Source organism: Salvelinus alpinus, chromosome 19 (genome assembly GCF_045679555.1).
Source record: "Salvelinus alpinus chromosome 19, SLU_Salpinus.1, whole genome shotgun sequence".
Lineage (NCBI taxonomy): Eukaryota > Metazoa > Chordata > Actinopteri > Salmoniformes > Salmonidae > Salvelinus > Salvelinus alpinus.
In genome coordinates this window covers 50,267,802-50,295,222 of record NC_092104.1, presented here as the reverse complement: position 1 = coordinate 50,295,222, position 27,421 = coordinate 50,267,802, and the positions used below count along the sequence as shown (strand labels likewise).

Genomic DNA, 27,421 nt, shown 5'->3' with positions numbered 1-27,421 from the left:
GTGGTGGTCTTATGACGGCCATGAGAAGGGGGTCACACAAGGATGGCTGGCTGGCTCGTTGGTGGGTTAGTGGGGCAGTGTGGGAAGAAGGACACTCGCCTGCACCTGATTTATGATTGGCTGAGGAAGCATGTGAGCCGCCTACGCAAGCAGGATGGTGACGGAGTGAAAAACAACCTAACATGCTCACAGTAAATGCTCAGAGAGTAAACGACAACAGCAGCAGCAGCAGAGGAAATGTGAATGTCTAATTTTACTGTACGAGATGATAAATATTTCCTGTACGAGATGTTAAACATATTTAGATGGTAGAAAATGAGACTGGCTACACTGACAAAACAAATCATGTGCAGGCAAGTGTTCTTAAATGGTTCTTCCTCAGCTCTTAAGGTTCCTTGGAGAACTCTTGCCCGATAAAGAACCTTTGAGTTAAGTGTGGGGTTCTTGACGTGGCATCTTACGGTTCTTCAGAATTCTAAAAGGTTCCTGAAATGTTTGGAAGCCTGCAAATGTGTCCCTTTCATAGCACACAGCAAATTGGCCTGTGTTAACTAGTGTTGATTTTACAGTCTAACATTTCTAGTGTTGATTCAAGTGTTAAATGAACACTGTAAAGAGTTAAATTAACACTCAGTGGTGTAAAAGAACTCCAGTGTTGGTGTTAATAACCAGAGTAGAACCAAAACCGGGCCCACATTATCATATTTCCCAGCATGCCTTTTAGCGGGTAGATTTTTTTTTATTGTTTCAATATCTATGTTTTTGCATGTACATCGATTGATTCATTACTCTTATGCTACTCAAATATAAATAACATACATTTTTCTATATTCCAATCTGTTACTTGGACTTATGCACTCGTTCCTGAAATGCTTGTTTTAGTTTAGATGTTTAAGGTAGTCTCATATCTTAGTCTTCCCAACCATGGCAGTCATTCTGAATGCAGGTTGAGGAATAAAAATTCCCAATGTTGGATATCCCCACTCTGGCAGGATTCCATTAGGAATTACACATCACTTTGCAAGCCAGCATAATGTGACTTGCAGGCCTGATGTGGCCTGTAAACTATGAGTTTCAGGCCACTGTATTAGGGTAAAACTAGGCCTTCTTTTTTATATAAAATATGTATTGTCTTAAAGAGCATAATTGTAATGACAACATATTCACTTAGAATCTCATTTGGTGAAGGCCACAGGACTGAAAATGATTTAATGCAACAACCATGTCTCTGTCACTAGCAAACACAGTCATGGATGGTACTTGTAACTCAAAAATGTACTTGAACGGTACCCTGAGAAATATGCAAATAAGGCTTAAAACCCTACCGCAGGGCTATTCAATTCCGGTCCTGGAGGGCTAAAACATTTTTGTTGTTGTTGTAAGGCTCTTAAAATAACCAACCTTATTTGGTTCCAACTTGCACCTTTATTTTTAAGAGTGTAGAATAAAGGATAATGATGGTGAATTGACGGCTGTTGGAGCACTGTTCCCGTAGGAGAATGCAATGCCTATGCCAAATCCAACAGGGTACAGGAACAAATATTATCCACTTATTACAAACAAACCTCCTTAAAAACGTCAACAGTGGGAGTACTTGTGAGGGCCATTCTCTATGACATAGAGCCCTACGTGCCATGGAGCAGCCACCTTGCTGTTGCTGTTTGATACCTTGTACAAGTTGCTTAAGGTCAACATGTATCAGTAAAGTTCAGTCATGTTTTTGGTTAACACGCTCCGCAAGCCTCGCTGAATCCGCAAAGGACTGGGCTATTATCAAATAAACAACCGCCCTCCTCGGTCCTGTTTAGGGTTGCAAAGGGAGGGTATATCAGTGGAAACTTTCAAAGTTTACCAGTAAACTTCCAGAATGTTGATATCTTTCAAGGATCACAAGACATCTAGTGGCACTTTTGGGTACTTCAGATTATCACAGGTGTATGTTCTTACCTCTCTCTGGCATATTCACGTGTAAAACATCCGAAATAATTCGATAAGATGTTTTTAAAATAAAAAATAGAATGACAAAGCTGTAAAACATTATCCTAAATATAAACCGTCAATTTAGTGAATACCATTTCTGTTTAATATCAGGATTTCAGCATGAAAAAATGCTTTATATTTTTGTACACATTATCAGTATGTATTTGTTGTCAATATTTTGGCATCAAACTGTTGGTGGCAGTTGTGAAAAAAAGTAAATAGTTGCTCAAGTTGCAGAGGTAATAATGCCGTTGTTGATTAGATGCTTTTTTCATTAATTAGGCCATTTTTTTATTGAACCATATGGTCTATCCACTAGAAACTCAAAGACAATACCATTGTCAATATCAAAATCAGAGATATAAATATAGATCTTCAAAATGAATACTATATATCAGGGCTGCCAAACTCATTCCATGGAGGGCCTAGTGCCTGCTGGCTTTTGTTTTTCCCTTTCAATTAAGACGTAGACAACCAGGTGAGGGGAGTTCCTCACTAATTAGTGACTTGAATTCACCAATCAAGTACAAGATAGGAGTGAAAACCTGCAGACACTCGGCCCACCGTGGAATGAGTTTTACATGTGCTAGACGGTATAGGACTGCCGAGTGGCGCAGCGGTCTAAGGCACTGCATCTCAGTGCTAGAAGCGTCACTACAGACCCTGGTTCGATCCTGGGCTGTATCACATCCGGCCGTGATTGGGAGTCCCATCGGGCGGCGCACAATTGGCCCAGCGTCGTTATAGGGTTTGGCCGGGGTAGGCCGTCATTGTAAATAAGAATTTGTTCTTAACTGACTTGCCTAGTTAAATAAAAATGGAGGATGCCTGTCCAAAAACATACGGTTGTATATGCGCCCACCGGCCTCAGCCAGACAAAGAGCTCATCGGGGTGTTTCACACATGCCTTAAGCACGGTGAGGAGTGAGCTATAAAAACACAAGAGCCAGCTGTTCAAGGTCAGCACTAAACACACTCTCAATGGGTCAACTCACACTCTAATACACAGGACTGAGTGTGTGTGTGTTGGCTCTCAGTTGCCATGGTTGCTTTTCCCAGCCACGGTCAGACAGACAGACAGCAGGGACCATGGTCACACATTAGACAACATGGCTACCATTCAGCCAGGTCCCCAGAGCCATAACAACAACAGCAAAGGGATGACTCAAAGGAATGCCAAGCAATTTCAGATCCCTATGCACCTAAACGTTTTGGAACAGCCAACTGAACGGCTGCAGTATGTGAGGGGAGAGTCCCTTTTAAAGTCACAAAGCATTGATTAGTGGTGTTCAGCACCACATCCCATCTCATTCAGCACTACAGCATACCTCCTTCCTGGTGCTACCGTCTATCCATGTTGAGAATGAAGCTCCTCTCAGCTTCCCATTCACTCTGCAGTGTGTCCTCCTGCCCTTCCCCCTGGCCTACAGTGAACAGTGCTGATCTGATTTGGGGAAACTCCATTTCTGAGTGGCACCACCGTTATGTCACATCACAGCCGGCGGTTAGCTCGTTTGGTTGGTTGCGTCATCGCCTGAGCGGTGTCGTGCTCTGCGCTCCAGCTTGCCTCTTTATAATCAGAACATCTAACTGTGCAACTTAAATCAAAAGATCCCAGCACCGCTTGAGTTCCATTTGAGAGATTTGGAGGGGTGGGGGATTACATCACTGGATCATCAAATCAAATTGTATTAGTCACATGCGGCGAATACAGCAGGTATAAAGTGACTATGCATAGATAATGCATGACATCCCCGCCTGATATCATGATCCTGTCTAATTAGTCGTGGGCGCTTTATTACTGTATAATGGCCCATTGACGGTGAGGGATCCCCTTTAACTGTCCTGATACTCTAATACCACTGCATTCATCAGTGAGTGGATCGATCCATATGTGATGAGCCAGATCAGGTTGAGCACCTAATGTTGAGTCCTGTTGTCCACACAGCCCAATACTGATTCACTTTCTCAGCTGTTTCAGCCACTAGACCACTATGTCTGTCAGTTTCAGATGAATGTCATTACGATTTTAGCTGGAATTGTTACCTGTCAATCATATAGGTGGCTTTTGCACACTGAAATTGTGAGGCTGCACTTGTCTATAGCGGTGCATGGCTGCGGTGCATGGCTGCAGATTGTCGAGACTGCTTGAGTGTAGGACAGCTGTTTTCAGCGTGAAACCTCCAGGGCGTTCCAGGAGGTGCCAGTTTTCATGCCGAAGTTTTGACATTTATTCAAACTGAACTTGACTTGAGAATGTGCTTGTCCTCCTGCAAACTTTAGACCACACGTAAGCACCGTTTCTAGTGGTTGAAGTACTGCATTGCAAGAAGACAAGAGTGGTCTGGTTGTAGTAGCCTAGCGCAAATGTGGAACATATGAAGACACTCTTATTCATAACAAAAAAAGTTGCTGAATATAATAACAAGATGCAATCATTTGCCGTGAGTGAGAAGAGCGAAATTCTGTTTATTTTATCTATGCATTCTAATATAACTAGAAATAGACATATTTCTTCTTATTTATTTCATTTCCATGATCATCACCTTTTCTGGCCATGATGAGTTCATATTCCCACAGTAGCCATACAACAAATTACTATGCGCATTTAATTGTGCCTATTATATAGGCTATTGTAATTTCAAGTTTTTGCTATGTGCATACGACAGGGAGCGTGGTTTATAACATACAGTAGAATTTAACAGGTGAACAGACAGTTTATATTTTGCATTGAAGTGCGTAGGCTACCACTTTAAGTACGGTAGTTTTCATAATTTTTCCAGCGTAGACAATGTTTCAGAATTCACGTGCAGTGTAGAATATTTTGGTTGGTTAAAATGTGAATGCAAAACATTATTGCATTCAAACGATCTGTTTACACGTCCACAACAATCTGCTATTGTTTCTGTCTTTTGGAAACGTTCAAATACAGCAAATGCCACTGCAAAAGAAACCATTCTGCCAACACCTCCAAAGACATTTGATCAAGTTCGCCATTGCTGTTTCCTTTAGGTTAGATAATGTGTTGGCATAATTCCAATACTTCCAAAGTATACAGCACATAAGGGCGTTATTGTCACCATAAAAGGTGAACGATGGGCGTTTTTCAGGCGGATTTAAATGCTCGTTCACCCGCGCACACTTTACGATAGGTCTGACTTATAAGGGGAAACAGGCGTGCGCCAAGTTTATAAATCTCAATATATTTGTGCGTGCAGTCTTTTCAGAAATGGTACACACAGGTATTTAATGTAAATTGTATGCAACGGTTATAAATGAGGCCCCAGAACACTGGCAAATTAGTTCAACAAAACAGAGCGGAGAGCTTAAACTGTTTCTCCTTGGAGCAGAGCCTTTGCAATTTATTAGTGTGCACTAAAAATATGTGCAGTCATTAAGTAACAGTGGGGCTCTTGGCAACTATTGATCACTCTCCATCCATGTCCTGAACATGGATGGAGAGTGACCCCAACAGGACAGAGTGGGAAATGACTGACAGGAAAAGCAGCTGGAGCTACCTTTCTTTATTGAGTGGCACAGTCAGAGAACAGTACGTGTGTGTGTGTCAGTGGAGGCTGTCGGGAGAAGCTACAGGAGGACGGGCTCATTGTAATGGTTAGAATGGAATGGAAACCACATGTGTGACTCTGTTCCTTTTACTCCATTCCAGTTATTACAACCTCCTATAGCTCCCCCCACCAGCCTCCACTGGTGTGTGACTGTGCTCTTCAGTGTGTTGTCACGGTAACCATCGTCCTTGACTCCACAGATGAAGTCAGGTTCTGCCCAAAACACTCCTCCAACTAGTGTTAACCTAAACGAAGGCCTATGACTGGGCAGAGTGATTGTGTCAGACTAGTCTGGGCAGAATGGTTGCTGTTATACTAAGGAAGAACAAAAGGTCTGAAAATAGACAGGGCCATGTTTAATTAGGGACAGTTCATTGTTTAACTTCCCCTATCCACTCAGCAGCACATCCTAGCTCTTCCAAGAAATGTCTCCTTTCTCCTTTTTTATTGTGTGCCGGCACAATGCACAATGTCGTTCTTTAATGTTACATGTTGTCTTATGTCAGCATTTGTTACAGTTTAGAAAGCAAACAATACAACTTGACAACAAGGTGGTAAACGGAGCAGGGCCTCTTCAGCATCGACCGACCAAGAAGACATATACTCTGTCAAACCCCCTGGTTACACAAGGCTCCATTTGACCTGACTTAATGTCAGAGATTTGTCTTAACTATCATCAATAGTGGTATACTGAGGTATCAGCAAATAGTTGATCGTCCAAGTAAGAGGCTGTGGTGGGAAGCGATATCAACCAATGAAACATACAGCACATGACCAGAAGTATGTGGACACCTGCTCATCGAACATCTCATTCCAAAATCATGGGCATTAATATGGAGTCGGTGCCCCCTTTGCTGCTATAACAGCTTCCACTCTTCTGGGAAGGCTTTTCACTAGATGTTGGAACATTGCTGCGGGGACTTGCTTTCATTCAGCCACGAGAGCATTTGTGAGGTCGGGCACTGATGTTGGGCAATTAGGCCTGGCTCGCTGTCGGCATTCCAATTCATCCCAAAGGTGTTCGATTGGTTTGATGTCAGGGCTCTGTGCAGGCCAGTCAAGTTCTAACACACCAATCTTGACAAACCATTTCTGTATGGACCTCGCTTTGTGCACAGGGGGCATTGTTATGCTGAAACAGGAAAGGGCCTTCCCCAAACTATTGCCACAAAGTGGGAAGCACAGAATCGTCTAGAATGTCATTGTTTGATGTAGAGTTAACATTTCCCTTCACTGGAACTAAGGGGCCTAGCCCGAACCATGAAGAACAGCCCCAAACCATTATTCCTCCTCCACCAAACTTCACAGTTGACACTATGCATTCGGGCTGGTAGTGTTCTTCTGGCATCTGCCAAACCCAGATTCGTCCATTGGACTGCCAGATGGTGAAGCATGATTCATCACTCCAGAGAATGCGTTTCCACTGCTCCAGAGTCCAATGGCGACGAGCTTTACACCACTCCAGCCAACACAAGCGCATGGTGGCGTGTGTGTGGCTGTTCGGCCATGGAAACCCATTTCATGAAGATCATGTTGCTCCTAGACGTTTCCACTTCACAATAACAGCACTTACAGTTGACCGGAGCAGCTCTACTGTAGCAGGGCAGACATTTGACGAAGTGACTTGTTGGAAAGGTGGCATCCTATATGACGGTGCTACGTTAAAGGTCACTGAGGTCTTCAAGAAGGCCATTCTACTGCCAATGTTTATCTATGGAGATTGCATGGCTGTGTGCTCGATTTTATACATGTCAGCAATGGGTGTGGCCTAAATAGACAAATCCACTCATTTGAAGGGGTGTCCAGATACTTTTGTATATACAGTGGGGAGAACAAGTATTTGATACACTGCCGATTTTGCAGGTTTTCCTACTTACAAAGCATGTAGAGGTCTGTCATTTTTATCATAGGTACACTTCAACAGTGAGAGACGGAATCTAAAACAAAAATCCAGAAAATCACATTGTATGATTTTTAAGTAATTAATTAGCATTTTATTGCATGACATAAGCATTTGATCACCTAACAACCAGTAAGAATTCCGGCTCTCACAGACCTGTTAGTTTTTCTTTAAGAAGCCCTCCTGTTCCTCCACACACTCAATCAAACAGACTCCAACCTCTCCACAATGGCCAAGACCAGAGAGCTGTGTAAGGACATCAGAGATAAAATTGTAGACCTGCACAAGGCTGGGATGGGCTACAGGACAATAGGCAAGCAGCTTGGTGAGAAGGCAACAACTGTTGGCGCAATTATTAGAAAATGGAAGAAGTTCAAGATGACGGTCAATCACCCTCGGTCATGATCAATGATCATGCGGAAGGTGAGGGATCAACCCAGAACTACACGGCAGGTCCTGGTCAATGACCTGAAGAGAGCTGGGACCACAGCCTCAAAGAAAACCATTAGTAACACACTACGCCGTCATGGATTAAAATCCTGCAGCACACGCAAGGTCCCCCTGCTCAAGCCAGCGCATGTCCGGGCCCGTCTGAAGTTTGCCAATGACCATCTGGATGATCCAGAGGAGGAATGGGAGAAGGTCATGTGGTCTGATGAGACAAAAATAGAGCTTTTTGGTCTAAACTCCACTCGCCGTGTTTGGAGGAAAAAGAAGGATGAGTACAACCCCAAGAACACCATCCCAACCATGAAGCATGGAGGTGGAAACATCATTCTTTGGGGATGCTTTTCTGCAAAGGGGACAGGACGACTGCACCGTATTGAGGGGAGGATGGATGGGGCCAACAACCTCCTTCCCTCAGTAAGAGCATTGAAGATGGGTCGTGGCTGGGTCTTCCAGCATGACAACGACCCGAAACACACAGCCAGGGCAACGAAGGAGTGGCTCCGTAAGAAGCATCTCAAGGTCCTGGAGTCTCCAGACCTGAACCCAATAGAAAATCTTTGGAGGGAGCTGAAAGTCTGTATTGCCCAGCGACAGCCCTGAAACCTGAAGGATATGGAGAAGTGCAGTGTGTGCAAACCTGGTCAAGAACTACAGGAAACGTATGATCTCTGTAATTGCAAACAAAGGTTTCTGTACCAAATATTAAGTTCTGCTTTTCTGATGTATCAAATACTTATGTCATGCAATAAAATGCTAATTAATTACTTAAAAATCATACAATGTGATTTTCTGGATTTTTGTTTTAGATTCCGACTCTCACAGTTGAAGTGTACCTATGATAAAAATGACAGACCTCTACATGCTTTGTAAGTAGGAAAACCTGCAAAATCGGCAATGTATCAAATACTTGTTCTCCCCACTGTATAATGTATCAAGCAAGCCAAACCAGTAGGTTGACCGTGAGTTTGCCCTGTCTCACCTTCCAAAGTTCAGCCTGAAACAGATTTAGGGCCGCAAACACAACCTGGCCTCCAAAAATAGAGCAGTGGACCAGAGCGAGCACTCAGTCAGACAGTTCAAGGGTCCTCTCATGTTTATCAGGCAATGTGGTGACGATTAATAAATAAACGCTTAGACCAACAACATTGTTCAGAAGTAGAAGACTAAAACCACATGACTGTTTACATAACAGCAGCATCATTATACAAGTCTAACTATATCTAACGGATTTGACGATAGATAAGGCTGCTGGGAAAAGCTGAGCAAAGCCACCAGCTGTCATGGCCACTGTTGAAGTCTAAACTCTAAACATCAACGTAACGCTTAAAAACGTTGAAAGAAATTACCGTAGAGGAAATCTGTAACGGATTTCTGGCCGATGTGATCAGATAACATCAGACATCTATAGTACTGAACTCTCTTGACCTCAACACTGTCTCTCACCTTTGGCGCATTTTACAGTCAGATTCAAACTGTGAACACTGTAATAATGTAGTTATAATGTGGGTAGTTCTGTGGGGAAGAGCCACAGTCACTGCTGCTAACCCATGGTGGTCAAGTAATTCCAAATAGCCGCAGCTTAGGCTATATGTTAGTCAGACGGGAGCTCCTGCTTCTGTTTGCAGAGCTTTTTCTGGAAAGAGGGGGAAAGTTCAAGGCCCCGGGCACCTCTGTTTTTGGGGTCACCCTCATTGGGCAAACCTCCCTCGCTGGTAAAACAAAGAATCACAGTCCACGTGGCCGAACTATGTGAGAGAAAGGGCCTCCCGCCTCTGTTTGCAGAGCTTTTTCTGGAAGGGGGGGACAGTTCAAGGCAACCGGCCCTTCTGTTTTTGGGGTCACCATCATCAGGCAAGCCTATCTCGTTGGTGAAATGAAAAATCAGAGAGTGATCTCGTCTGCTGGGCCAGAGGGGCATAGTCTAAACCAGGGGAGAGCTGGAAACACACTCATAATGACAAATTAGACCCTGCCCTGTTGATTCATCTCAAACACAAACAGCTTATAAAAACAAACAGAGGAAATGGCTTTAAAAGTTTATTTGCTGTCCAACCAAATATGTTGTACGTAGATAAGTGATAATGCACTGATGTATTATCTTATTATGAAGTCATTTTTTAGATTACAATGTCAATGTACACAGAGTGTACAAAATATTAGGAACACTTTCCTAATATTGAGTTGCACCCCACCTTGCTCTCAGAACAGCCTCAATTCGTCGGGGCATGTCTCTACAAGGTGTCGAAAGCATTCCACAGGGATGCTGGCCCATGTTGACGGCAATGCTTCCGACAGTTGTGTCAAGTTGGCTGGATGTCCTTTGGGTGGTGAACCATTCTTGAAAGACACGGGAAACTGTTGAGTGTGAAAAACCCACCGACGTTGCATTTCTTGACACACAAACTGGTGCGCCTGGCACCTACTACCATACCCAGTTCAAAGGCACTTAAATATTTTGTCTTGCCCGTTCACGCTCTGAATGGTACACATAAACAATGCAGGTTACAATTCTCTCAAGGCTTCACCTGGATTCACCTGCTCAGTCTATGTCATGGAAAGAGCAGGTGTTCCCCTAGGGAAAAAAAAAATAATAATAATAAAAAAATAAAAAATTATAAAAAATAAAAAAAGAGCAGGTGTTCCTAATGTTTTGTACACTCTGTGTATATTAATCAATCAAATATTTTCATAATACCCTTTTTACATCAGTAGATGTCACAAAGTTCTTATACAGAAACTCTGTATAAAACCCCAAACAGCAAGCAATGCAGATGCAGAAGCTTGGTGGCTAGGAAAAACTCCCTAGAAAGGCGGGAACCTAGAGGAACCAGGCTCTGAGGGCTAGCCAGTCCTCTTCTGGCTGTGCCGAGTGTGGTTGAATGTGAGACAATGTGTCACGCCCTGATCTGTTTCACCTGTCTTTGTGATTGTCTCCACCCACCTCCAGGTGTCACCTGTTTTCCTCATTAGTCCCTGGGTACTTATTCCTGTGTTCCCTGTTTGTCTGTTGCCAGTTCGTCTTGTAATGTCAAGTCAACCAGTGTGTTTTTCCGTGCGCCTGCTTTTTATTTTCTCTGTTTTTGCTAGTCCTCCAGGTTTTGAACCTTGCCTGCCTTGACTCTGAACCCGCCTGCCTGACCATACTGCCTACCCTGACCTCGAACCTGCCTGCCACCCTATACCTCCTGGACTCTGACTTTATGGTCTTTTGCCTGTCCACGACCATTCTCTTGCCTGCCCCTTGGATTATTATAAATATCAAAGACTCTAATCATCTGCCTCCCGTGTCTGCATCTGGGTCTCGCCCTGTGCCCTTGTACAATAATTCAATGTATGTATAGCAGATAAGGGTACCCATTGGGAAGACCAGTAAACAGTTGAACTAAAACTTGTTTTTTTCTGTCAATGATGACATTTGGCTTCTGATTGGTATGAAGCCAAATCCATACTGGCTTCCATTGACACTTTTTTGGGTGCGCCAGGACCATTCACAGCTGAGCTCACTCAGTTTAGCTCAAGGCTGATTAAAAAATAGCCAAATGACCAAGGGAGGCCAAATGCTCGCTGGCTTTCCTTGCGTTCAACGCTATGGGCGACAACATTGTCAAACTGTTTTTGACCAGACAGAATCCGATCGATTGGATAAACGTACTGAGACAGAGGGGCATTGTTTCGTTTGCTTGCATGCTTTCTCCGGTGATATATTCCGCCTCTTGCGAATTGAAGGAAATTGATGAAACATAAAGAAACATTACTTTGTATATGTTTTTCTTATTTTCTTGGTACATTTTCTAGTGAAGCCTGGTTTCCCCTGGCATCCATGAATACACGCCACTGCTAGCACCTATGGTGGAAGTAGAACTAGACCAGCCGAGGTATAGTTTGTGGCAGGGAGAATACAGTTTTGTACAAGAATGAAGGGTACTAAGGATTGAGATGTTCTTTTCACCTCGTCTCTTCCTCTGTTACTTCTTATTCTTGTGTGCCTAATATTTTGCAATACAGAGAAGTTTTTTTGTAGATGCCCAACTCAGAATGCATATGATCTTTCAAGATTTTGGGGGCCTTTAGTTATGAAGGTTGCATAGTTTAAACTACGGGATGTTCCTCTATGTATAATAGGGTATTAGATGTGGGGGGAGGTCTCTCAGGGATAAGAAGTGTACAGCGTTATCAGGTTTGGGTAGGTAGGGTTGTGCAGTTCGTATAGAGCAGGGATGTTCAATTCAGTCCTGGAGGGCCGAAACACTTCTGTTTTTTGTTTCTACCTGGTTGTTAATTGCACTCACCTGGTTTCCCAGGTCTGAATCAGTCCCTGATTAAGAGAGGATGAAAACCAGAAGTCTTTTGTCCCTCCAGGACCAACATTGAACACCCCTGATATAGAGCTAGGGAGGGTTGCTGCAATTGGCTCAGGATGAAAACTGAGTTTATCAGCAGCGGTGTCATTTCCCTTTTCTAATGTGCTCAGCGCTGTGGGTGGCTGGGAACTGAGGAGAGGTTCAGGACGGGTCCATAACTCTAGGGCACTGATGGCCCTGCTCAGCCCAGCAGAGACAGCACAGACTGACTGATGGAGAGAGCAGAGCCAACCAGAGCCATCTGTCCTCCCAGTCACCCCCCTGACAACACCAGAGAGAGATGGAGGGGGGAGGGGCTGAAGAGTGATAATTTTTTTTGTGTTGTTACTACAATTAAATAATAAGGAGTAAGACAGGAGATTGAATTGGAAAAGGCTTCATGTACATCTTTTCATGTACATGGTGCAGTCAGCCCACGTGGCCGCAGAACTGAGTCAGATGCGGGCGAAAGGTCGGGCCGGCCTCCTGCCTCTGTTTGCAAAGCTTTTTCTGGAAAGAGGGGGAAAGTTCAAGGCCACCTGTGCCTCTGTTTTTGGGGTCACAATCAGTAGGCAAGCCCCCCTTGTTGGTAAAAAAAATAAAAATATCTGAGAATGACCTCGTCTGCTTGGGCAAAGGGGCATAGTCTAAAACGGGGGGGGGGGGGGGGGGGGGGTTGGAAACACACTCATAATGACAAATCAGACCCTGCCCTGTTTCTTCATCTCAAGAGACAGAGAGGAGAGAGAGATGTAATGGAGAAGAGGTATTGCTGATGGGGGTAGGAAAGGAGTATGTTGAGTATGAGAGAAAGAGATGGATGAAGAGAGGAGGAGAGAGTAACCTTCCGGTGGGGCGTAATGTGACCCCCTCTAGGGGCCCGCCTCATCTCCACCCTATCCCCTCGTGTCCTGCTGGCTGAGGCCTTGGTTACATTACACCATGGCATGGCGTCATTAGGCTAGGATTAGCAGAAAGGTGAAGAGCCTCCCTCCACTGAATAGTATGGAGTAGCACTGAGCACACTACCATCATCATTTCATGTCTACTATCAAGTGGGACCAACTCCAAATAAAATATCCTTTTCCAGGCATTGTTTTCAAGGTGAAAATCTGTCAAGGTCCTACTGAAAACCCGTGGCACTCAGACCAGAAAGGGACTTTTTGGGGGGAATCGAGGAGTGGAGTGGAGTGAGTGCCAGCATCTCTTCCTCTCCCGACTTTCTCACACCCCACACCCTCCAGACTGGCCTCTGACAATAACACAGGCCTTGTGAGGAGGCTTTCTGACGTCAGCCACACGTCACACGCCTTGTTGATTTACCGTGACCTGCCTAACGAGAAGCAGACCCTATGTGTCACTGCTATGAGCACCGTGTTTTTCTTCAGTTGTTCCGACAAAGTAAACAGGGTCAGGCCCTGCGGTTAAGCAACTACCTTTTCCGCCCCGAGTGCGGAGAGTGATGATATCTCAAATCCCTTAGTTGTGAGCTCCCCCATTTTTTTCTTTCTCTCTGAGTCCCTCCGGGCAGCAGAGGCGAGCGGAGCGGAGTGCAAACTGCTGGACCCCGTCCCAGAACGACAGGATATCCTGTATTACTCACAACTAGGGTCACCTAAACACCTCCTGACCGTTGGGATAAACATCAGAGTGTGTGTGAACCGAGAGCAAGACACTTCCAGAAAGTCACAGTGGAAGACAGAAATGTTTGTTTTACTATTCTTGTGGGGATCAAACAATTGATTCCGATTCAAAATCCTATTTTCCCCAACCCCAAACCGGAACGCCAAAGCCCAAATCCTAACAATAACCCTGAACCTAAAATACATTTTCTTCCTAAGGGGGACTGGAGAAATTTCCCCACTTGTCTGAATTTTCCTTGTTTTACTATCCTTGTGAGGACTTCTGGTACCCACAAGGATAGCAAAACCAAAAACACACACACAGGGGCCAGGTTGTCAGGCCCTGAGATAAAGAACATGCTTACAATGCCACATATATAACACTCCGAAGACCCACGATGGGCCCACCATCCCCACTCACACAATTGCTGACAGGTCGGGGATGTCCCCGACTATGGAAATAGGCCTGTCCCATACATACATAACGCACCACATATCACTGCTGAGGAACACAATCCACCATAGCTATTATCTGTTACGTCAGTTATGATAACATCAGGTTAAAAAAAAGACACGTTTGATTCTGTGGGTCAGAAGGTGAACTTCGATGCATATCCGATTATGTAACGCGTGCCTCTACTAATGCAACCAGCGAGAAGAAATCCAGTAAGAACACTTCTACATACAAACCCCATTAGTTTGGGACCGATAAGAATTTTAATTTCGTCAAGAGGGAGAGAGAAAGGTTGTACGTTTCACATGCTCTAAACTGGACCAGAACGCAACAGGGCTGATATGCTAGCCTCGGGGGGATAATTGAGAAACGGTGAGTCGTCGATTCACCACAGAGAGGAGTTATGTAAGCTAGGATACATCTAGTTGCCCTAACCGCTCAACTGTCTGGATAAACACGCACATATAAGCCAAGATAGAGACCTCTCTCTGAGGTGTTCTGTTTTTTTTTCAGGTGTAAGACAAAACAGCTATTTAAGACACGAGAAAATCATATGAATTTGATGACAAACTGCCAGCGGTTGTGAGAGGTTAGAAGGAAATACAAAACAAAGTGATGTTACTGGAAAAACGCTGACGTGAATGTTGGGGAGGAAGTGTGTTTGTGTCGGTGGGTGACTTATGAGTTGGACGTCACATTTTGGTTGATTGTATGTTTGTGTTTAGACACATTTGAACGGTTGCTCATGAAGTAGGCTTTGGTTTGGACAAATACGTTTCTGCATGTGCCTCAGTGTGTGTGTATCAAATCAAAGTTTATTGGTCGCGTACACAGATTTGAAGATGTTATCACAGGTGCAGCGAAATGCTTGTGTTAGCTCCAACAGTGCAGTAACACCTAGCAAAAAACACTATACACAATACAGATGTCACGCCCTGACCGTGGAGAGCTTTTTATGTCTCTATTTTGGTTTGGTCAGGGTGTGATTTGGGTGGGCATTATATGTTCATTTTCTATGTTTTGCATTTCTGTACTCTGGAGGGGCCGGGCTAAAGTGGGCATTCAGCCTTGAGGAGTTGTGCCAAGGCTGCGCACCAGAGCTCCAGTGCTCCCCCACAGCCCGGTTCATCCGGTGCCTCCTCTACGCACCAAGCCTCCTGTAGGTCTCCCCAGCCCGGTGGGCCCTGTGGCAGCCCCACGCACCAGGCTGTCTCTGCGTCTCCTCCCTCCAGAGCCTTCCTCCAGTCCGGACCCTCCAGTGACGCCCTTCAGTCCGAAGACTCCAGTGTCGCCCTCCAGTCAGGAGCTTCCAGCGACGCCCTCCAGTCCGGACCCTCCAGTGACGCCCTCCAGTCCGGACCCTCCAGCGACGCCCTTCAGTCCGGACCCTCCAGCGACGCCCTTCAGTCCGGAGCCTCCAGAGACGGCCTCCAGCCCGGAGCCTCCAGAGACGGCCTCCAGCCCGGAGCCTCCAGAGACGGCCTCCAGCCCGGAGCCTCCAGAGACGGCCTCCAGCCCGGAGCCTCCAGGGACGCCCTCCAGTCCGGAGCCTCCAGGGACGCCCTCCAGTCCGGAGCCTCCAGCGGCGCCCTTCAGTCCGGACTCTCCAGAGGCGCCCTTCAGTCCGGAGCTTCCAGAGGCGCCCTTCGGTAATACAGCCTGACAGGATGCTCTCAATGGTGCATCTGTAGAGGTTTGTGAGGGTCTTAGGGGCCAAGTCGAATTTCTTCAGCCTCCTGTGTGGTTGCATGCCCGTAGCTCACACACATACTGACAGGATGACACACACACACACACACACAAAGCTCCAGCGCTGCCCTTACTTCTTAAAGTCCTTTATGGCGGCCCCTCTCTGATTGCCCAGGGCAAATGTGCGTTATTGCCGCTCGTATGAAGAGCCCTAACGTGGTTGACACACACGCGGCCAGGTGAGCTGCAGCACCGGGTACATTTCCACTCCACACAATCTTCTGTTGTCTTGCTGCGGGGAGGGCTTGTCAGAGTGTGGCGTTGCGTGTCTGCCACCACCCGGGCGGACAGAGCACCAGTGAATCACAGAGACAGGCCAGGTCACCTCTCTCTCCCTGGAGGTGGCTGAGTAGACAGATCACTCCTCACCCTCAGGGGGGAGGTCTGATGTCCACACCACTGACTGTCCTCTCTCTGCACCCTAATGAACAGCCTCCCCACATCCCCCAGGTTAGTTGGTTGGTGCACCCCGGTTGACCCCCTGCCTGAGCCAACCAGAGTGAAAGAGTGACCAGACCTGCTATATGACCAAAAGGAACACATGGGTCAATGCAACCCCACCATATTACTTAATATGCCTCCTTTGCTACGGTGCGCAGCCTGGGACAATAAACTGTTCATCCTTGAACACTGAATATTAAATCAATCAATCTAATATATTCCTCCAGATCAGTTGGTTACGGGCATTAATGCTTCATGGCTCCATTCTCTTTTTTACTATGCAAGCGTTTTTCTTGGCGCTTTACTACAGAACACAGTTCATGCTGTTCTAGCTTATCTTATCTTTTTTCCTTTCTGTAAAGTGTGTTGCGAAAAATGACTGCTGTGCAGATATCGGACTGATAGCGGCAGCAGGAGAAAGCTGATGGTTACAGATGAGAATGATGTCATCCTCAGAGATAACCTTGTTCTCTCCTCCATCCCAATGCCATTGTGTCGGGAAATGAGATTTCGGATTCGAAAGATTGGCCTCGCTGAATTGGAGGCCGTGGGTTCAACAATCCCCCACAAAAGAGGATTGACATGCTCCAGCTAAACCCTCTCATGTTTGACCGATAGAACACCGTCAGATGTCATCTCCTAGGTAGTCATCAGAATGACCACAAAGCAGAATGACCACAAAGCAGACAGAGAGAGAAAGAGGGAGAGAGCGAAAAAGAGAGCGAGAGACTTTAGGTCAAAAAGTACTTGCGCCTCAGCAGGAGAGGCATTATCTAGACTTACTCCCAGACTCACAACTCTAAATGAGAGTCATGCAAATCGGCCTCCAGAACAGACTGCACACATCGTAGAGGGGGGTGACAATGAGAGGGGAGGGGGTGAGAAAATGAGAAAGGGGGGTGAGATATTGAAAGAGAGAGGGTAAGGGGGCGGGAGAATAAAAAGGTGGAGGAATGTGCTTGCCACTGCTGGAGAAGTGAGAATCAATCATGGAGGCACTTTTAATTTCCCTGGCGCAGAGGGTTGTGTCAGTGAGTAATTACACAGAGGGAGATACTCCTCTGGCTCGGCCTGATACTACAGTCTGGAGCATCAGCTGGCACCTCAGAGACCCCGTAAAGAGGATGAACCCTCAACCCTGGCCCCTGAGCCTAGCCATCTGCCAGCCGCATAGGATATGTACAGTATGTACGTATACATGTAGGTACAGTACCAGCCAAACGTTTGGACACACCTACTCATTCAAGGGTTTTTCTTTATTTTTTACCATTTTCTACATTGTAGAATAATAGTGAAATAATCAAAACTATGAAATAACAAATATGGAGTCACGTACTGTAGTAACCAAAAAAGTGTGAAACAAATTAGTGAGGTCGGGCAATGATGTTGAGCGATTAGGCCTGGTTCGCAGTCGGCGTTCCAATTCATCCCAAAGATGTTCGATGGGTTTGAGGTCAGGGCTCTGTGCATGCCAGTCAAGTTCTCCCACACCGATCTTGACAAACCATTTCTGTAGGGAACTCGCTTTGTGCACGGAGGCATTGTCATGCTGAAACAGGAAAGGGCCTTCCCCAAACTGTTGCCACAAAGTTGGAAACATAGAATTGTCTAGAATGTCATTGTATGCTGTAGCGTTAAGATTTCCCTTCACTGGAACTAAGGGGCCTAGCCCGAACCATGAAGAACAGCCCCAAACCATTATTCCTCATCCACCAAACTTTACAGTTGGCACTATGTATTAGGGCAGGTAGCGTTTTCCTGGCATCCGCTAAACCCAGATTCGTCGGTCAGATTCGTCTGCCAGATAGTGAAGCGTGATTCATAACTCCAGAGAACGCGTTCCCATTGCTCCAGAGTCCAATGGAGGCGAGCTTTACACCACCCCAGCCGACGCTTGGCATTGCGCATGGTGACCTTAGGCTTGTGTGAGGCTGCTCGGCCATGGAAATCCACTTCATGAAACTCCCGACGAACAGTTATTGCGCTGACGTTGCTTCCAGAGGCAGTTTGGAACTCGGTAGTGAGTGTTGCACTGGAGGACAGGCGATTTTCACGAGCTACGTGCTTCAGCACTCAGTGGTCCCATTCTGTGAGCTTGTGTGGCCTACCATTTTGCGGCTGAGCCATTGTTGCTCCTAGACGTTTCCACAATAACAGCACTTACAGTTGACCAGGGCAGCTCTAGTAGGGCAGACATTTGACAAACAACTTGTTGTAAAGGTGGCATCCTATGATGGTGCCACATTGAAAGTCACTGAGCTCTTCAGTAAAGCCATTCTACTGCCAATGTTTGTCTATGGAGATTGCATGGCTGTTTGCTTGATTTTATACACCTGTCAGCAACGGGTGTGGTTGAAATAGCTGAATCCACTACTTTGAAGGGGTGTCCACAAACGTTTATATATATATATATAGTGTATGTATGTATATGTATGTGTATGTGACGGAAATGTACACAGTGGAGCAACCGCTTGATTTAGCAGTTTCAATCCCATTTCAAATCAAATCAAATGTTGCTCCATAAAGCTAGCTAAACAGAACTGTGGTGCTGAGTGTAAACCCCTCGATGAACACTTCAACTGTGTCACCACACAGTGTCAAAGAAACTCTCGGTCAAACTCAGAGGACTGCTAGTTATGGGAAGATGGATGTCCCATTGACCCGTCTTTCTTCTGTTTTTACACCTTAGGAAAACAATTCTGCTCAGCAATTTACCAGTGGGAAACCCAGGACTTAGCCTTCTTTTGGTTGCTTGAGACATGAACCTTTTGACTTTGTTCATATGGGTTTGCAAGTACAATGAATTGAACAGAACATGCGTACAGTTACCCCCCCAAAAAGAAAGAAGCCCAGACCATGGACACAATCAAGTAGACCTTCAGCTATGACGGGCACACAACCTACCAAGCCTTCGACCGGGACTTGACCATAAAGACTGAACAGCCCAACAGGACACACACATCCCCTACACATACCTACCTACCTGGGTCTCAACGTACAGTATCTGAAAAAGACAGAACGGAATTTTCCATCCCAAACCTTTTAGGTTCAGGGGCTCCACTTAGCAATAAAATCAGTGTGCCCGGGGTATTTAGCCCCATGGAGAGACAGGTTTAGTAGGGGCTCTGTGTTTTTCTGTCAGGCACTGGGGATCAGTGGAAAATTCCCACTCCCACTCACAGGTCCGAAGGAGCTGAGACACTCCTCCGTGGTAGCCCCCCACCGGCCACATTTCTCCTTCACCGCTCTAACGGTTAACGGCAGCCATGGTTTTTATGGGAAAGGGCGCTGGAGGATTGTTTTGTTGTCAGGGCTAACGGCTTAGCCCGCAAGATTGTGGCGGCCCTGTGCACAATTCTGCAGCGCCTGTTGATGTATGTGTGTGTGTGTGTGTGTGTGTGTGTGTGTGTGTGTGTGTGTGTGTTTGAGTAGAGGGGGCTGCTGACCTATAGAGCAAGGCAAATTGATCTGCATAGAGATGAATGCTTCTATAACCGTTTTCAAAGGTTCCTCATCTGTCTAAATCTACCCACACTGTCAAAACGTGCTAATCAGCTCACTTACACCCAGACAGAGTAGAACAAAACGTTTTATGTTTGCGCCACTCAAAAGCCTTATGGCTAGAATGGATGCATGGGAACATCATTGTGGATGGAGGAAGACGTGTCTGTGTATTGTGGAGATTCAGCGAGGGGACAATAAGGGGGTGGTCCTCGTACCTGGGTACCAAGGCAACCCATCATCATGTGGGTGAGCAATTTGGCCGCAAACATGGGGAAGCGGGAACACAGCAGGTGGGATACGATGGCCAAGGCGAAACCTGAGGATCAGACAATAAGATATTCGTTATCAATCCATATTGAACATAAAAACCCACATGTTTTAAACTGGATTGAAAATACTTACAATGTAAGACAAAACATATAAAACATGGTGGGAGGTAATGGAGGACAGAAAGAGAGAGAGAGAGAGAGAGAGAGAGAGAGAGAAGACTTGAAAGGCGAGAGAGAGATATCAGGAAGATATGGAGAAGGGAAGAGAGAAAGAAAGAGTGATATAAAGAAAAAGGGCGGACTGAAAGAACTAAACTGGATGTATACCTAAAGAGACCCTCCATCCATACGGTACCTGAGATGCAGATGAAGCCTGAGGCGTAGAATGCCTCGTTGTAGGAGGCCAAGACGGCCATCTCGGCGTGGGCCGTGTACACAGACAGGTGGGAGCAGGCACACTCCACATAGTTCCCACTGTCCTCCACTACCCTGCAGAACTGCCCGTCTGACAGCCAGCTACAGGGAAGGGAGAAGGAGAGGGAGAGGGAGAGGCGTAACACAGTTAGTAGCCAGCCTTGAAGTTATGAAATTCAGATTGAAACATCCAGCTGTGTAGTGTCTCAGCTTCTTCAAGTGCTCCGACGTGCCAACTCTCAGATATGTTAACTGATTCAGAATATTTCAAAGGGTGACAAGTATGACAAGACAGAATTCATATTTGTTCCAGTTTAAAATGAAGCTGAGCTAATTTACTTTCTGAGTGACAGGCATGGGGGATTCTGAGAGGACTTGACAACTCACGGAAATGAATCTATGAAACACTGTGACAGTCCTCGTGATTAAATGACTGTGAAGTCTATGATGGGCTTTATTAGACCTGTCATTAGTGCAGCGAGGCGAGGTTGAACTTGAACAGGCCTCTCTCTCTCTCTCTCTCTCTCTTCCCTCAAGCTGACGTTATCAACGCCGTCATCTGGTTGGTTATCTGGGAGACAGATCTTTGAGACAGCTGCTCCATGGAACAAACCGAACCGGAGAAATCTGCGTCCTGTTACAGGCTGTTTAGCCAAGAGTCCCACGCCGGGCCTCCTCTGGAATGTCTTTTCAAACACACTTCTGATGGGCGGGAATGTTCGGGAACTCGGAGCAGAACAAACTGAACTCTTGCAGACATCACAGATGAGGCTGGGCGAACCCAGAGAGAGAGAGAGAGGGGGGAGGCCAATTCATCCATGGCCGGAAAGAGGTCCTGGCTGGACAGGGCCTGACCCCTGACCTCTCTGCTAGAGGCCGACCCTTATGTGTGAGGTTCACACCTTCAGAGCAGAGCTGAGCAGAAGGGGGACGCTTTTACTCACCTAAATGATTGTGTCGAAAATAGTCATTTCAGTCACACACCACATTAGTATATGGGTTCAAGTTTAGGATAGCGACAGAAACTAAGAGAAATATCCGTTTTGGGGGATTCATACAAAAATAAATCATATGTGATCATGAAGGCTCTGTTTGTTGTGGTAAGAGCTATAGGCTCAGCCCTAACTATGTGCCACCTCTGTCACCTCTGGGTCTGCCCGGCAAATGGCCCAGGAACACAAGGAAGACACAAAGGACAATGATTTAGGAGCCAGTACGCCCTTCCCCCCCTTTGAGGGGCCAAATCTCTCTCTCTATAGTATCCATAGGACTGTTGAAATGTGTGTTAGTGACGCTATTGCATCCATGTTTGGTATGTATCTGAAACGTGTCCCCTGAGGAGAACTCTGACGACACAATATGTCTTATTTGCATTGGTCTTAACTCATCCCCCACACAAGCCTTCAGATGCTGTGAATGAATGATCATCAAGTCCTCCTGTCTTGTCATACTTTGAAATATTCTGAAACCGTTAACATATCTGAGAGTTGGCACATAAATGATCATCAAGTTTGGAGATTGGGCCTGGGTGATCAGGTTACAATACCTTGGTATTATTTGATTGGTCAAGGGTTTATATATATATATGTATTTCTTTTAAAGACACCTTCAAATGTTATAAATAGAATGAAATGCCTTCTGTATCTTATCCTGTCCATGGAATAAGGTCGTATGAAATGCTTCTCTTGTTAACTACAGCAAGCTAGGTCTGTTTGTTTTTTAGAACCTTTATTTAACGAGGCAAGTCAGTTAAGAACAAATTCTTATTTTCAATGACGGCCTAGGAACAGTTCAGGGGCAGAACGACAGATTTTTACCTTGTCAGCTCGGAGATTCGATCTTGCAACCTTTCGGTTACTAGTCCAACGCTCTAACCACTAGGCTACCTGCCGCCCCGATCAGTTCATGGTTTGTCTGTATGCCTAGATTGTGATTGCTATGTTAATGTCAGTATTGCCTTGTAACTTAAGCTTTATGCCTTGTATGTGAATCCATTCATTTTACGAAGTTATTAAATAATACTTGCATTCTGCATTCGCATGTGAGGGTCGCATGTGAGGTATATATAATATGCATATACAGTATATCAGATATTAACACACTACAGAGCTACATAGTACTGTGTGAAGGAAAGTGACCGTGTATGGGAGAGGGGGTTGAGGGCATCAGGTGGGAGTACAGAGTACAGTACCTCTCAGCAGCCTGGTTCCACAGAAGGCACAGGGACTGGCCAGGTTTGACCCTTGGCCCAGGGGTGTGAATACGGTACACCACCTCGTCACTCTTATTCAGGGGCCGTGACCCACGGCCCTGCAGGCTGGCAGAGAAAACCTACACAACAAGAGAAACACCATTACAGTACAGAGCAGGATGAAGTTGCCCCCTAAATGCTGATTTAAGGTCAGATATGGGATTTTCCCCAAAATTGACCAATACTAATGATCGGGGGGAGGTAAGCTGACCCTAGATATGTGCCTACAGCTATTATGGGTAACTTCTATTTGGTTTTAGCTCTAAAGACCAACTGGACAACATCGCCCCCTGCTGTTTCTGAACAGCACAAAAGTTACATTCGGACAAAAACATCCTGACCTGTAATACCATAGTACTCTCCTATAACTTGATGATCATTTATTTACCTTTATTTGACCAGATGAACGGACTAAATGAGTAAAGCGGTGATGGGCGGCGGGAAGCCTATCGGTTAAGCCCATATTACAGTAGCCGAACGGTCACTGGTTCGACTCCTACAGCCCACCAGCTGAACAATCTGTCGATGTGCCCTTGAGTAATGCTCTTAACCCTAATTGCTCCTGTAAGTCACCCCGGATAAAAAACCCTCACTCTTTTACGACAATGACTTTGGGAAAAATTGCAAGGGGGGCATCCTATCTCCAGCATAGTTACCAATCAGTCTGAAAGTGCTAATAGCTGCCATGATTTGGCATTGAGTGTGTGCGGGTCTGCTTGCCTTGCCGTTGAGGGCGGTGGTTTTGTCATTGGTGAGGAACCAGTGCTCCGTGCTGTACTCTGTGAGCTGCACGCGGCGGCAGGCTGAGGGGGAGAGGGTGCCCGCGGGCAGGGCTGGCACCTTAAGGAGGAACTCTGGCAACTGGAATGAGTCTGAGTTCTTGCCTGTGAATATGTGCCCGTTGATCTGGGTAGGGTACCAGTGGTAGGCAGAGATGGATATGTAGGCGCAAGTGTCCAGAATGGTCCTCCCCCTTTGAAAATACCAACAAATCACACTCTTATTCTACTCATAGTCTTTGTAACAGTGGGAAATAAGAGATGTACTACACGAGACCATAGTCGACCTTAGACAATAGTGTTCGCATTAGCAGAAATAATAGACTGCACTGCTCCGCTTCAGTTACCCACAATCCCCCCCATGGGCAGGACTGACCTTTGACCCTGTGCTCCACACTGGGAGTGTGTGAGGAGGGAGAAGGCGAAGCGCTCAGCCACCTCTGCCAGCTGACTCAGGCCCTGCGTGTCGACACGGCTGGGGTTTGCCATGGCACACAGGAGGTCATAGGTCAAACCACGGCTGCTGTCAGCAAGAGGGGTCCGCTCTGCCTCTATAAGCACCTTTGCGAGCAGAGAGAGAGAGAGAGTGGAGGTGTTTATGACTAAGATACATATAGCCAGTAACCTAAGAGCCCCCTAATACACACACACAGTACCTGTGGGTTATGAGTGACAAGTGGCATTCGGTGATTTCCTGCTACCATACATTCAGTACAACGCAACTGACAAACCTTTTTGGAACCTTTTTTTCTAAGAGTGTGTTGGTTTATTTCTAGTACGGCGGGGACAGTTATTCCCTGTGCCCTCAGCCCCCCGCTCTGCTCTCACACACTACAGAGCAGGCTTGACTTGGCTAGAGGCCGATTGGTTCAGATGAAGTGACAGTGTAAGAGTCAGACAGTTTGTGACAACAGAGACCTTTTCAAAAGAAAATGTGTCTGCAGATCTGTCACTATTTTGCATGGGAAAAGGCTGCCCTTTGGCAAAAGCAGACAAACTCAAATGCAACACACACTAAGCACACAAAAACAAAAACCCCACACAAACAGATCATTTTTAATAACAAACAAAGCAAGTTTGGGGAAAAAAAGTCTCCCTCTGTTCTCTGTCTAGCCTATCTTTTCCCTCTCCCTCGCTCTCCCTCGCTCTCCCTCCTCTCTCACCTTCCCCATTGCGACCAGAACGGCGGTCAGTTGTTCTGGTGTGAGCTGGGCTGTGGCCTTGTTGAGCAGGGCCTGGAGCACCCTATCCAGTATGGCGCTGTCCAGAGGCTGCTGGAGCTGGTCCAACAGGGCCCAAACCAGCTGGGCCTCTGTGTCCGATACCAGGGTCACGTTGGCCAGCCCATACTCAGGGTGCACCCTGGCCCCTCCGCTGGCTCCATACAGCTCCACGCGGAAGCGCTTGGGCGGGGGGTTGGACGAGGCCTGGTCTGGGGTGAGGGTGATGTCCAGCCCCGTGCTCCTCTGGCCCAGGTCAAAGGTCAGCTGGCCCTCTTCTTTTAGGAAGTCCATCCCGGCCACGGCGGGCCAGACCAGGTTAGGGCCTACTGCCTCAGCCCGAGGGAGTTCCTATCGGACGACAACGAGAAAGGAGTGTGAGGTCATAGTAGGGTGGAAAGATTGAGGGAGGTGGGAAAGGTGGAAAATAGAGAGAGAGACGGATGGATGGGGAGATACAGTAGGTGTTGCAACAGAGCTTTATGCATGTACAAATATAAGAGGAGAAGAGGAGGTTGAAGACCTGTGGCGAAATAGAAGGAAGAAGGGATGGATTGATGAACAGACGAATTTGGACTCTGTGACATAAATATGTATCCAACGGATGTTTTCAGAACATCATTTCTGTCTGAAAGATGAAAGGAGATAACCTTGTCATATGTAACTTGGAGTGCTAGTAAGTGCACTGGACAATCTCCCTTTTGATCTACAATATCAAAGGCTGGGGTTACAAGTGAATGTCGGCCCCCAGCTAGGCAGTGGACCAAACACACAGAGCTCATCCCCACCCCTGGGAGAGAGGCAGGATGGGAGGAGAGGGAAGACACACACACACACACACACACACACCGTTAGACCTCGAAGGTCACAAAATTAGGTCAGCTTAATTAGGTCAGGGTGAGGAATGGAAATCTGATTTGGTGAGTTAGACAACACGACAACTTGAACACGATGGGACTTGGCCTACTTTGAAATGGTCATTTTCGACCAGAAGGATGTGAGAGGTTACAGAGGAAGACAATGTGAGAGGATGTGTGGTAGTGTGGGAATGTAATGGCAATATAAAAAGTATTATTTTATGTGAATGTATGGAAATGTGAAAAATATTATTACAAACAAATGTGTGTGAGTATTCCATGTGTGTGTGTCTGTGTGTGGTGTGTGAGTGTGCTTGTTTTGTGTGTGCACTGTGAAAATGTTTCCTGTGCATGTGTGTGAGTGTGTGTGGTGTGTAGTATGTACTGTGCACATGTGTATATTTCTCACCAGCATGCGGTAGTGTACGGTGATGGTGGAGGCTGTGCTGGCCTCTCTGTACACCTGCAGACTGAGGCGGGTGGTCTTGAGGTGTGCTACGGGCAGTCTGGAGCCCACCGCAAAGTAGACCAGCCCCCGGGGGTCATCGCTCTCCAGCATGGTGACATTGGCAAAGCGGGCACTCTCGTTGATAGCAGCGCCAACACCCACTTGGTAGATCTCAACCAGGAACCAGGCCTGGTACTCAGGTTCCTATGGCAACACGCATACATATGAGGTTCAGGAAAGGCTATCTGGTTTAAGATTGAAATACGTAAGAGGGGAAAAGGATGACAAATAGAAAGAGGGAACATTATGTGCCCTAGCCATTAGATTACAGTACAGTACGAGCAATGTTTATAAAAAATAGTTATAGAATTGAACCCCATGCCACATACTGGTGGACGGGCCCTACAGCCTCCAACAGTGAGTCTGGGACTAATTCCTCTCATTCCCAGGTCTGAGGGCTGTCATATACCAGCCTTGTAGGGGGAGGGGAGGAAGGGGTAGGGGATTTAGGAAGCACAGCAGACAGACTGCGCTCGATAGGAAGAGGCGTGTGGACGTCTGCCCTAAAATATCCCAGACACACAGACAAACAGCAGGACAGGAAGTGGGCAGAGGCTGGGTGAGTAGAACGACCCGGGAGAGGAGAGGAAGGAGATGAGAAGAGAGAGGACCGAGGCTGTGATCACACCACAGGGGCTTCCTGCCTTCCTCCTGTGAGCTTACATTGATGTCGATGCCACCTTCAGGTTATTCTCTCTTCAAACCTCAACATTAACATACTGTATATCCTCTGACGCCACAGCAGAAAGATATCGTGTGAGATACAAGGGATGTATGGGCTAGGAGAGAGCTACTTCATAAGGACATCCTTCAGTGGTCAGTGGTCCAAATGGAGAGGAGTTGCTGACAGTTTTAGAGTAATGTGACTCATATCTGTTCTGGTCCCCCTTGACCTCTAACCTCTAGTATGACCTGGGAATCACCTGGTCTTGTCGGACCTCCATGCTGAGGACACAGAGGACCTGTCCTCTCCTGCACAGCACGGTGCCTGAGGTCTGCAGCAGCTCCCGGGTCAGGTTGACACCGTTGTTGACCAGGGACAGTTCCGCCCTGTTGAATGTGGCCCGCCACATCACCTCAACGTCCTCAAAGGCCCTGCACGGGGGAGGCAGAA

The 27,421-nt window shown here is 46.4% G+C and overlaps 1 protein-coding gene across 1 annotated transcript in view; it reads right to left on the bottom strand.

Moving 5' to 3' along the window:
* Positions 1–27,421, bottom strand: part of adgrv1 (adhesion G protein-coupled receptor V1) — a 180,652-nt gene that overhangs the window by 58,798 nt on the left and 94,433 nt on the right. The window contains exons 76-83 of the mRNA XM_071353942.1: positions 27,231–27,402; positions 26,209–26,451; positions 24,886–25,293; positions 24,099–24,283; positions 23,664–23,916; positions 22,884–23,023; positions 20,634–20,794; positions 20,225–20,325 (exon numbers count right to left, since the gene is read on the bottom strand). Coding sequence (XP_071210043.1) covers positions 20,225–20,325; positions 20,634–20,794; positions 22,884–23,023; positions 23,664–23,916; positions 24,099–24,283; positions 24,886–25,293; positions 26,209–26,451; positions 27,231–27,402 — 1,663 coding nt within the window. The remainder of the gene's footprint in view (positions 1–20,224; positions 20,326–20,633; positions 20,795–22,883; positions 23,024–23,663; positions 23,917–24,098; positions 24,284–24,885; positions 25,294–26,208; positions 26,452–27,230; positions 27,403–27,421) is intronic.